Source organism: Sipha flava, unplaced genomic scaffold (assembly GCF_003268045.1).
Source record: "Sipha flava isolate LNK unplaced genomic scaffold, YSA_version1 177_pilon_pilon, whole genome shotgun sequence".
In the NCBI taxonomy this organism is placed as follows: Eukaryota; Metazoa; Arthropoda; class Insecta; order Hemiptera; family Aphididae; genus Sipha; species Sipha flava.
The window spans coordinates 477841-491044 of NW_020272091.1; the positions used below are offsets into that span (position 1 = coordinate 477841).

At 27.8% G+C, this 13204-nt stretch overlaps 1 protein-coding gene across 5 annotated transcripts; it reads right to left on the reverse strand.

The window, feature by feature from the left end:
- Positions 1 to 803: 803 nt before the first annotated feature.
- On the reverse strand, positions 804 to 12676 carry LOC112680532 (endothelial lipase-like). 5 transcript variants are annotated; one of them, XM_025550643.1, is made up of 9 exons: positions 12011 to 12676; positions 10971 to 11126; positions 9998 to 10173; positions 9119 to 9224; positions 8886 to 9022; positions 8161 to 8406; positions 6987 to 7184; positions 6268 to 6439; positions 804 to 923 (listed from the first exon to the last, which is right to left on the reverse strand). In XM_025550643.1, exons 3-9 carry the CDS (start codon positions 10071 to 10073, stop codon positions 860 to 862), a joined length of 999 nt encoding a protein of 332 aa, XP_025406428.1. In that variant the 5' UTR covers positions 10074 to 10173; positions 10971 to 11126; positions 12011 to 12676; the 3' UTR covers positions 804 to 859. The 5 variants fall into 5 exon arrangements, with proteins under 5 accessions (XP_025406428.1, XP_025406426.1, XP_025406425.1 ...); XM_025550641.1 differs by having other exon boundaries at positions 8886 to 9031; positions 10971 to 11052; positions 12011 to 12670; XM_025550640.1 differs by having other exon boundaries at positions 8886 to 9031; positions 12011 to 12670.
- Positions 12677 to 13204: the final 528 nt, after the last annotated feature.

The following is a 13204-nucleotide window of genomic DNA, read 5'->3' on the forward strand; positions in this document are numbered from 1 at the left end:
ATTATTTTATTAGGAAAAATCAAATATTTCAAAAGCATATAAGTTGCTTAAAAATCAGTATAATATTTTGAAAAAAATACGCTTAAAGAAAATACTAAACTTAATAACTAGTAAAAGTTTCGAGTTTTACTTTTTGAATAATAACAAATATTTAAAATCGTTTAAGGATAAATTGTTATTTTATGCAATTTCGTAAAAATTTAAATTTCAAATGGTCATAAAATTATTTTCTTAAAATCCGGTAAAAATGTTTTTATATTTTTTTAAAGAATAACTTATGGATAACCTAGTGTTAAAATCATTGTAAATCACATCTTTATAAAACAAATAGATTCCATTACTCCGTTCAGAATCTAAAAGCTCTTTTAATGGAAAATTAATTAACCATTACATGTCACAATTGAATCTGTCGGGCATCAGTTTCACTGAAAAGGCGACCGTCATTGAATGACCGAAGTATTATTTCCATCGAAGTAACTATTTATAAGTTTTAGATTTTGCAGCATGTTTATAATAATAAATAAATAAAACGATGTAACATATTTTTAATAGTTTAATAGTTATTATTTACAAGTAGCTGTTTTTTTTTAAAGGGGAAACGCAGTCTTAAAGTTTCCCCTGACGAGCCCGCCCTGGCTGCAAATACACAATATAATATACTTAGTTCATAGTCAAATAACAATACATCAATAAATATGATAAAAACAACAATAATAAATTACTGTATTTTACATAAATTTTACAATATCGAGGATACATTGTGAAATATTTGTAAAATTAAAATTTGTTACTAAAATAATTAATTCCAACAATTATACATAATAATTGTATTATTAACATTAATATAAAATTTAACTTATTATTCATCATACCGGCAAAAATTATCTGGATCATCATAAGCGACGTAAAATGTACCTCTCGCCCTATAACAAATATTATAATATATATTTAAAATACAACTAAATTTTTCTATTATAGTTTTGCTTAAATTATTATTTCCAGTCATATTAATTACGTTACTATATAGTGTACACCACAAATATTTTTGGTATCATGAAAAAACGAGGACAGATAGACGCAATATATACTAACCTTAGTAAGGCTTTCAATTCAGTAAATCACGATTTGTTATTAAATAAATGTATTACTCTTGGTATTAGCAACCCTCTAATGTCAAGGTTTGGTTTCTTTTCAACAGATAGGACTCAAAATGTAAAAAATGTATACAAGGTATCATCTTTCTATAGTGTTCCTTTTAGTATTCTACAAGGTGGACATTTGTCCCTATTGTTATTTTTATTATTTAAAAATGTATATGGAAATAAATTAATTAGATGATTATGGAAAAATTACAGTATAAGTTTGTTCGTTTATTTCACCGGTGTGTTGAAAATCGATTGAAAATCAATGACGACAAATGTACTCAAATATATACTTTACTAGACGTAAAAGCTCAATTATACTTAGTTATTCAATTTATGATAAAGAGCTTAAGGTAGTCTTTAGATCTTCTATTAAAGATTAAGGTATTGTTCTATCTGCTGATCTCTTTCTGAAAACACTAATTATATTTATAGTAAAGCAATGCGTAGGTAGGATTATTAGGAGGCAATTTTGGGACTTCAATGATATCCAATATTTAAAAACTTTACTTTATTCACTAGTGCGTTCAAATTTGGAGTATGGGTCATTTTTATGGAATCCTTCTCAGATTGGTCACACAAACCGTTTGAATAATATACAGTCGTGCTTCTTAACATACCTATCTTATAAATCTTCAGTTAACTACTCTGCTAGGGAATTTGCTTTGAAGTTAGGTATTCATTCACTTTTATCTAGGCGTAAGTTTTATGCTACATAATTTATTTTTCAAATTTTGAATGGTAATATTGTTTGTTTTGAAATCCTTGAAAATATAGGTTGGATGGTTCCCATATTTTATACTAGATCCAAAACTACTTTTTGTAAGTTAGTCCACGTGTAGCTATATAGTTTTAATGGACCTTTAAGTCATTTGCTTAGGGTCTATAGTAGTCTTGAAAACTTTGATTTTAACTTTGATGATGAGTCTAAACTTCGGCGTTTATACTTGAGTTTTTAATTAAAAAATTGTATTTAGTTTTAAAGAAAATTATATTTATGTTAACCAATTAGTTATTGTATGTTACAAAAAAATACTCATACATTCTGTTGTAATCATTGTGCACTCTATTGCCCATTATTTGGGCGTCAACAAATCAATAAGTTAAAAATTAAAAAATATAATATTTCAGATCAAAAAATATATAAAATAAAATATTTAGTTAAAAATATGCCAGATTATGTTAATACGCTATATACAAGCAAATATACCTATTAATTCTCATATACTATTATTTTTTATTATTATTATTATTTTTTTTTTTTTTTGTTACAGCTCAAAATCACATGGAAATGTATATAAATAATGTACAGTGCCGTAACTAGGGTGAGCCAAGCAAGGCACTTGCCTTGGGCGCCTGAAACTGGGGGGTGCAAAAATATTAAATAATTAACTTATTTTAAGAAATGTTATTTCTTGTTTTGTTAGAAACCTAATTACAATTTTTCAGATTTTTCCGAATTGTATTATACATATTAAAAGTTGCGAGTGTAACAACCCTACAACCTAGGGGGCGCATTGCTTCAGTTCTGCCTCAGGATAAAAAATGGCTCGGTACGGCTCTGATAATGTGTAATACGAGTATATCTAGGAAATAGAATCATAATACGAGTACAACAAATTTAATGTCGATGCACAATATGTAAAAACGAGAACACGACTAAGTGTGGGAAAAAAGGAAATTCGACCCATTTCTGTATGATAATTATTTTTCAGATATTTTAATAAATACAAAAATAATGATACATTTTCGTTGTACTGAATGAACTATATATATAGTGTATAGCAGGGACGGCCAAACTGTCGATTGCGGACGATTTCAGATTCGATTATGTTAGAAATTATTTTTAAGGCACGTGCACAAAAATTAATCGTGGTGGTTATGAACAAATTGTCGATAAGTTTTCCCTGTAAAGTTTTTATCGTTTATTCTTGTTTATAAAAAAATTTTCCAAGAAAGTCGATCTTCAAAGGTGAAATATATTTTTAGTAGATCGTGGCCGAAAAAAGTTTGGCCACCTCTGGTGTATAGTATACAATTAATCATTTGTAATATGCACAGTGCAACTGGTTATTTAAGCTAATTATACAGTATAAATCGTTGAAATAAATTAACTACGCAAGATTTCTATACCTAGGTGAATATTTCGTCATCGCTCCTAATACAAATGACTAATTCTATAATTTTTAAATAACTTATAATTAGTGTTACTATAATTAAGTTAAATTTAATGTAAAGTGGAGCAAATTATTCGATATCGTAAAAAAAAATTTAAATTTAGTATTATGACAGTGGGGTTAGGTACGATGGATGTATCCATAATTTATACAAAAATTAAAAAGGATGTTAGGGTGTAGGGCTGTAACCTATAACCAATGCTGTTTAATTTATGTATTGAAGAAGTGATAAAATAATTAAGGATAGAAATTTAGTAAGGAGTTAGAATAGATAAAAAAACAATTATCGCACTGATATTTGCTTGATGACATTGCATTTTGTTCGGAAATAAATAAAATACTATGAATACATATGAAATGCGATAAAATAAAAAAAAGATAAAAGTTATGGTATGCAACAAGACAAAACGAATTCAGCTTAATATTAATATACATAATATACGCATAGAATTAGTGCATAACTTTAATTAGTTAGGAAGTACTCATAAAATAACGAAAGATGTCCGATGTGAATATAGAAAAATACAAGCAAAGAGGGTTTATCAAAATAAAAAAACACATACTAACCACTTATAGTGTGGCCTTAGAGGTAAGAAGAATGTTTTTAAAAATATATTTCTGGAGTATTGCCTTAATGGCTATGAGACTTGGATAATCAGTCAATAGATAAAAGAAAACTAGAGACTTTCGAAATGTGGTGTTATCGTAAAATGCTAAAGATTGAAATAATAATAAACATAGCAGTACTAAACTGAATAAAGGAAAATATGGTGCTTTGGAGAATGGGTCGATGGGCTGACAATCACTGGGTAGAAAATACATGTGGCCGACAACCAATGGGCCGACAGTCCACTAGGCTGACAATCCACGAGCTGACAAAATATAATAATGTACAATTTTACATTATTCATTGAGTTCTTATAACTGTGCTTATCGAATTCAGTTTATAACCAACTATAGCAAAATATCACAAAAACTTGTATTTTAAAAACATAATATTTAATGACTTCGATAACTGTTATACATTTTGTATCCTATGTACACTCGCAAAATCGTAACGGCCAAGTAATCAAGGTTATCAGATTACCATCTAAAATAACAATTATTACAATTATTATTTTCTACAACATATTTAAAAATATTTCCTTCATTTTTTAATAAATATTTTATTCGAAATTTTTAATTAATAAATTATGAAATAAGCTTTTTAATGTTAGAGTTTACATAGTATACTTCTTATACAGTGAATTCGATAAGCACAGATAATAAAATATTAAAAATTGTATTTTTTGTATTTTGTCGGCCCTATGGACTATCGGCCATTGGTTGTCGGCCTAATGTCGTGATACCATTACTTTGGTAATTATACTATAACTGTTCGAAGAGATAAAACGATGGGATATATATCGAAAACCATCATAAAAGGTGACGTTGAAGGTTATATCCGAAAAGAAAGACCAAGAATGGAGTATATAAAGCAGATTATGATAGATATTGGGAAGAAAAACTATAAGTAATTAAAGAAATTTAATAAAATTAGGGATACATGAAGATCTACAGCAAACCATTCAAAATATTGAAGATGTAAATGTCTCTAATGTCAGGTGTTTTCATGCTTTGAATAGTTTAATTACTATATGAACACTATTAATGGTTTGCTTTATAATTTAATTATTAATTAATAATTCACTTGTGTTGTATAAATTATATTATTATATATTATTATATATAAAGCCAGGACCGGCTTTAGATACGATCGACGCGTACGACGGCACAGATGCCAAAATCAAAAAGGCGTGTAAGTCCTGAGTCCTGATAATTATCATTATTTATTATTCTATTGACATGCAAGGATAGGCCACTCTTGAAGGTAAAAATACAGTATTATAAACTATTATTGTATTATTATGTTTGGTCTCTGAATGATTTATATATATGTGGCAAATATGTACGTTTGAAAAAATATTTTGAGCATTTATGATTATGAACGAGGCTTAGGTTATAATATGTATAATGATTCCCTCCATTTACCAAAATTCAGTCTGTTTAAGTTATAATATAACTTAAACAGACAGAATTTTGGTAAACATATTATGTTTAAGTCATTTAAGGTAGAGAATTACCAAAATAATTCTTGCACTGAGCGCTGAAAGAGCTAAAGCCGGCCCTGTATAAAGCTTATATTTTGTCAAGTCAGAATTTAGAAATTAAACAAGAAATACATTTTAATAACATTATGTCAGTGTATGAGTGGTTATTATTTTAATACTTCATACAAAGCAAATTATTTCAAGTTGAACCAATAATTTTAAAGAAAACTTTAAAATTAAGGTATGGAATTTATAGTAGAAAATACATACATTAACCAATTTTAATAATTTAATCCATAAACAAATGAAAAATGTTAAAAATGAGCTTAAAGGTATAACCAAATTTTTAGAAAAATGTAAGTACAGACATATTAAAATTACGACTCTTATTGACAAATTAAAATTAATACATGTTTTTAAAATGATAACTGAAACGATTTTTGATCACATTAATAAAATATTACACGCCATAAATTATTTTAACAAGATCACTTTGGTATTCTTTTTATCTATCATATAATCTTAGCACTCATTCTCTAATTTCACGTCAACATTTTATCGATATCGTCAAATGCCCAATTTTCCTGTAACGGTAACAGCTATTAGCCTTATGAGTGATTTAATATTTTTTTAACGTCATTCAGCCGCAAAACATTTATAAACATTTAATTTGTCTATAAAATAATTGTTACTATGGTATGTGAAGCCATCAACGATCGATAAGTGTTGCCCTGACTTATACTCGTAAAATACCTGATAATTGTATAATTATTTGAATGGTTAATTTTTTTACTATATTAATTTTTCACTATCATCATTATTATTGTTATTATTAATTATTGAATGTAAGATTATTACCACACTGGTGTTTCTATACCCATTGGTAAAAGACTGATTCGATTTGACCCCTTCGGAAGAATCACCATGTCACAGGTTTCCGTGCATTGCAAACCCAAAAATTTGTTGCCCCTTTTCGAAAGAGATGATGCAAAATAACATACACTCTTGAAGTGACTACAACGGGATCGCTCTAAACAGTAATCAAATTAACAATTACAACGTAAATTATTAATTATTATACTATACATATCAAAATATTATGTTTTTCCATTTTTTTTTTTTTTGCCTTATTTAATTTTCAGGTTATTTTAAAGTATCTAGTACATTGATATAATACGCAGATAGAAAAAATGTTTTAAAATTTAACAGTTAATAAATAATGAAAAATAAAATAACAACATTGAAATCATATTTTAATAAATATAATTATAACAATTAAGCATAAAGTTTTCTAAAAAGAATTTCGATCTCGTACATAATATCATATTATAATCATTTATTATATTATGATGGACATAGATGGAAAATTAAGCTCTTCTCGTCCTCTTAAATCGACGTTATTTATCATTAATTCATTATTATAAGTGTATATCATTATGATTATAAGTATAATTAAATGGTAAAAGTACCCAGAATACTGCAAATATTTAGTTAATCTTGGGTACAGTATTTTTATTACTAATAAAATAGGCATTCAACAGAACCTCTAATATTAATTTTGATAAATTAAAATTTACTTATGATATTTGGTTGGTGAATGCAACTTGGTTGCATACGACCTCCGTTAATAGAAAAGTCAACGTGTCCTATTTGAGGGTTCTCTCCATAAGCTCCAGAGTTTGTGTGAATAACTTCAACAAAATCAGCATCATTCTTTGTTAATCGGAATTCTTCCATTAAAAATAAGTCTATTAGTGGTTTTGCCGGATCCAAACCTGCAACACATATTATTATTATTATCTTAATAATTATATTGATTCAATAATCATTATTTTTTTGCATCAGTAAATTTCATGTTTGATCTTTGCCTCAATATTGTTCTATCCACACTCCAGCATATTCTTAAATTTAAATTAGAATAAAATCTTCAGTATCTCCTTCCCCCTTTTTATGCGTAAAAAAAAAAAAATACACACACACACACACACAAACACTCTCATGCCTTGGGAACACAGGTGGCAGATAAAAAAAAGAAGAGTACGCTATTAACAAAATATGTGTCCATTCACACAGGGTCCTTTAAAGTTATAAGAATATAGGATAGATATAGTAATTAATCACGCTATACATTTTCGGTGCAATTATTAATAAACCTAAATTTTAAATAGTGTAGGTTTTTGTGTATTTCAATTAGTGTGTAGTGAAGTACCATTGCTATAATATGCATAAAGTATAAATATATCTCTCTTAATTTCAATGATTAATATTTTAATATATTCTCGTTTTATAGTTTCAATAGCATTTATGAACACTTGATCATCATTAACTGCTAACAATTATACTCGAGTCTATTTGACTAGAGAAATTCTTAAAAGCTATGTTCCATACTCAGACTTAACATGTTGACATTTATCGTTTTATAAAGAGGTGTGATATTTAGATAATTTATAAAGATAAATTTATAAATATCGTTATAGTAATTTTTTCTTCTAATAAATAAAGAATCTTGAAACTTCTGATTTTTTAGTTAGAATTGAGGTACAATCATTATTTAATACAAACACTTAAAATCTTATAGACCACAACTTCATAACTCATATTTTTTAAGAATGTTTCGTTATTTTTTGGCAATTTAACGGTTCGAAAAAAATGTTTTTCTGGTTTTGATTGTGATTATTTAGTTTATTTAATTTAATTTTATGTATATCACAGTGACTGATATGTATCCCGAATTCTTTAGATTATACTTACCGATAATTTTATGCTGTTTCTCCGTCAAGTGATTGCTGATCATTCCACATATGTGAGCGCCCAGGCTATGCCCAACACAATGAAGTTGAAATTTAGAAATGCCCGAATAAATTAAATACGCGTAGAGTTGAGCGGAACACTGGCCCACTAATCGTGAGTTCCTCAACGAAGACAAGTAACAAGGGTAGACTGTTAACGGACTCCAATCCACCATGAACACGTTAAAGTCTCCGCGTTCCAAGTAGGCTGTATATTAAACATACAGAACATTTGAATTTATTTATTTAGGTAAGTATTCATATGAAGGTACTTGTACTTAATACTTAGACAGTGATGTAATAATTAAATATTAAACGTTCGCATACAACGTATATAATATATTTAAAAAAAACCGTAAATAATGGTAAAAAAAGAGTATTTTAAAAAATCTGTAATTAATAGCACAATAAAATAAATGTGATAAAGGAATAAATGTAAAAGTTATTAAAACATATTAGATATTAAATACAAACAGTTAACAAAAAACTATATAATATATAAATAATTATATTATAATACATGTACCATTTGAAAAAAGCATACATTTCTAAAAATATTCTAAAAACATAGTTCCTTGCTGTAATGTTTATGACCAAGGCAAAATAAATAAATAATAAAAAAACATAGTTCCGAAAATTGTTTGATTATCAATTACCATATTACAAATAAAATATAAAAAATATTACCGTTTCTAAGTAGAACCATAACTTTATTATTTTCGGCTCCATTGAATCCATGAATTATGATAACGTTTTTTTTATTTGGGTCCCAACTACTATTGTACAACGACCTCTTATTTCTCATATCAATTTTCATTCTTCTCCTATAATCGCTAAATTGTATACAACATAATATTTTGATTACCATATTAACTAATTTACAATAAATCAATAGTTTGGTTAAAAACCGTTAGAAAAACCTTGTGTATAAGTAAAATGTCACATCAGGATTAGGACAGTGAAATGATTGTTTAATTTTGCATCTCCAATAAGATATATCATTAGAACCAAAAAATACGCCAGAAACTGTAATGAAATAACTATTGTTACTAACAGAACTTATTAAATTAAATAATTTTTCTTACATTGTATTCTAGGTAAAAAATAAGTAAAATAATACGTAAATTACTTTTTTTAACCTTAAATATTTATAACTTCTACTTAATATATATATATATACATAAAGAGAAAAATATAATTTTAATATGATTTTAGTAATATTGCTCAAAATAATAAATATTAAAAGTTTCAAGAAAAAAAAATAAAATAAGGTATGTTAAGTATAATATATTTATGCAGCATTGTATCATAGACAGTGGTGTAATATTAAATAATGCTAAAATATACAAGTATCTAAACTGAATAATAATGGCGGCATATTGAAGACACATGGTATATTGAACACGTAATTAAAACAGTAAAGCTAATTACTTGAATATGCACTATCATTTAATTATTTAAGCTATGCTCTAATTAAATAAGAGAAATTGGATTTGTTTAAATAGTAAAACATCAAACCATGGATTAATTAAATTTAAGTTTTCGTGACAACTAATTCATAAATAACCTGGATAAAATCAATAAATTAGCTCTAAGAGTCAACACACCACATAAATATTATAAGTACATATTATAAGTTATTAACATATAATTGCAATTTGTAAATTAATATCGTTTAGAAATATCAAATTGGTGTATTAAGAAAAAATTAACCTAATACTTCAAGAACGGAAATTAATACTATCTTACAATATGTGAATTATTAATTAATTTTAATAAGTGTAAATAATTTTAGTTACCATTGTTAATGAATGCATTTATCAATATCAAAACCAAGGTTTCGATTACCACGAGTTTTTTCTTCATAATTTTCATTCAAAAACTTTTTTCGATTAGCATATAGTTTTCAAGGAATAATACAAGATATAATACGTAACAACACTAGTAGTATTATTCAAAACCATCATGAAAAATTCTAAAATACATATAATTAAATAATATGATTATTTATGCCATCAAATTTTAATTATATCAACAAATATAAACTGAGTGATTCATCGATCATTATAAATCTATATTGATTATTTGTAAAAATATAGTTTATTAACGACTTATTTTTTTAATCTCTGCAAAAAAATATTTTTACTAATATTTTTTCAAGATAAAGTTCTCAAAAATGCTTCCATTAAATAAAATTAAAAAACATTAACTTTTAAATATATTGACTATAATGTATTATTGTAAATACTCGTACTTAAACAGAATACATTTTATCACAAAAGTATACCAACTATATGAATGAAAAAATTAATTAGATATAAGCAATTAGTTTAATTATGGTTAAATTAATATGTCAATCATTAAAACTATTTCTCACATCGTATTTGCTTTTTATACATATGCTACAGATTGTAAATTTTCATAAATTAAAATAAAAAAATCATTATAAATATTTACTGTCTAGTATTCTTTAAATTTCAAGTATTAATGATTAATCAAACGATATTTAAATAACATTTTTAAAACAAAAATTGTTTTTTATTTATTCATTTTATAAAAATAGATTTATTATCAATGAACTATTACTATTAAAAAATGTAATTCAGTAACTAAACATTTTCAAAAATATTTGCTGCTTCGAATTTCACGTATAATATGTATAGGTACTTTGTGATTGCAGTTACCAGTTTGTGAATCAATCTTTGATCTGAATCAAATTATTATTAAACTAAATACAATAATAATAAGTATGGAGTAGATAAGTAAACTTACAATGTCTTAATGCTTTAGTAGTAATATTTTTGTTTTATGCTACTTTTTTCTTGTTGCTTCCCATAATAATTTTTCATATTTCCTATATTTAAAAGAAATGCGCTCAATAAGTTAGACCAAGTTTACTTGATAATCATTATTCTGAAATTTCCTTTACTACAAAATAAAAAAAAAAAAAACATAAAATAATTAGAAAAATTATAATATTATTGTTTTAAATAATATTTTACATTAATGCGTACAATACAATATTGATATTTTATGTTGTATAACTATAATTAGGTATACAGTAAAATAATAAATTAATTTAACTTAGTTTCGTATGTATATTAAGTGTATGAGCCATAGTTAAAGTTTAAGATTGTAAAAAAATAACTTTATCACTCTATTGGCACTTTAATCGGTAATATACTTCTTAAAAAATTTAGTAAAAACAATTTTGTCACACAGGTTGAAGAGATCAATAGCACACATTTATTGTTTGATTACTAAACTTTAGATCAGCACATATGTAACACTCTAAGCAACGCTTGGTTTTTAAATGTCGTTAATGTCGAAGAAAACTAAGAGTACGACGATACATCAATAAATAAGTATAGGTTTTTCAAGAATGTCAACATTCGATTTCCTTCAAATATCAATCGAAAAACAATCAGATTATTGGTTCGCAAAGTAACTACTAAGTAACTTATTTACTATTACTTGTTAAACGATCGATTGCGTACCAAAACAATCGGTGAAATAGTTACACGATAAACCATCGGCGTATGATCGACACGAGATTAGTAAGTTCGACAAGTGCCAAGAGTTGTCTTGTACTCGTGCTCTCAAATAACACTGGAAACGCATTTGTATTTTTATAACCGTTCTGATCCAAGATAAATCATCAACACGCTTGTGCGCTGTACGTGATGCACGTGAAGTGTACGCGTTCAAATTGTAAACGATCGGCGGCCAGATAAGCAGCGATGTTATTCGCCACACAATTGCCATGCGGATTATGTTGGTTATGCGTACGTGAGAGAACGAGACACACTTACCCGGTCGGTGAACGGTTGCGATGGTTTTGTACTTGCGATCCTACACGTCCAGTTGTCCTGTCCCGTCCACTACACGCCGTACGTGTCCTCGGCCCTTCAAACACTTGACCGAGTCACCCGATAACCGTTGTCGTCCCGTTGGTGCTGTTGCCGGAATTCAAACCCTCTTACTTCTCGCGTACTCGAATATCGTCCGCGAGGGAAGAACAAAAAAAAAAAAAAAGATCACCTCGTAAAATGCTTGGTGTATACGTGTCCGGTACGTGAAATGAATCGTACGAGCACGACCGGCTAACGACCGCACATCATTGTATCGTACCCCGACTAACCCTGACTGCGCGCACTACGACCGCGTGGTGCTACGTCGTAGATAGATCGCACTTGCACTGAGTACGATACGGACCCGCTGGTCGTGCGAATTCGTCTGCGCGTAAACTTCACGGTCGATTCGTCTCAATCGGTACCGTCCGTTTACCCCCCGCTCCGTCCGCACCCCCAACCCCTCGTGCCGAAACGTTTAGACGAACGGTACAACTGCAGAGACACAATGCCGTGTGAATATTGTTTGGAAATTGTTACTGAAATTCCAGGATACATGTATTTTCACTTTGAATATATATATATATATGCGTATACAGTTGCACACCGATTACCGATAAGTAAATACGCGTTAAATTCAAATTGGAGTATAAAACGTTTATGTTGAGAAAAGATAATGATAATTCGTGCCACGAAAAACTAAAATGACGGACCTCGTGGAGTGAGTACAATTTGATTTTATTATTTTCAATTGTACAACCATATACGGTAACGCGTTCAAGATTTTTCTCGAAAGAAGGACATACGAATTAACGAAAATTCATTTTCGTGTATTTTTCCAAAAAGAAAAAACTGTATTAAGAAAACCGAGGTGGAACGATTTATACCGCGTTTCGTGGGATGGTATTCGATGATCCAATCATGTAGAAATTAAATATCAAAAGTCGTCGCAAAAATATTGGAGTATGTGAATGAAATAACCAAGAAACTAGAGTTCAAGGGGTGATCTATTCTGCGACCTCTAAATACCTTATTGCAATAGTGTTACGAATTATATTTTAATCAATTTAAACTCAACACAAATAAGAAACTAAATTGTACCTATACATTGATAGTTGCAATTATTGTGTGCATGTAGTATTCACTTTTTGATCA

Excerpts from the sequence above, each read along its gene's own strand:
- LOC112680532 (XM_025550641.1), bottom strand. The coding sequence starts at position 10,073 with ATGAAAATTATGAAGAAAAAACTCGTGGTAATCGAAACCTTGGTTTTG. Across the intron at positions 6,440-6,986 it reads TCACCAACCAAATATCATAA|AGCGATCCCGTTGTAGTCAC; the intron begins GTAAATTTTAAT and ends ATTACTGTTTAG. Across the intron at positions 924-6,267 it reads GGTATAGAAACACCAGTGTG|GGCGAGAGGTACATTTTACG; the intron begins GTAATAATCTTA and ends TATTTGTTATAG.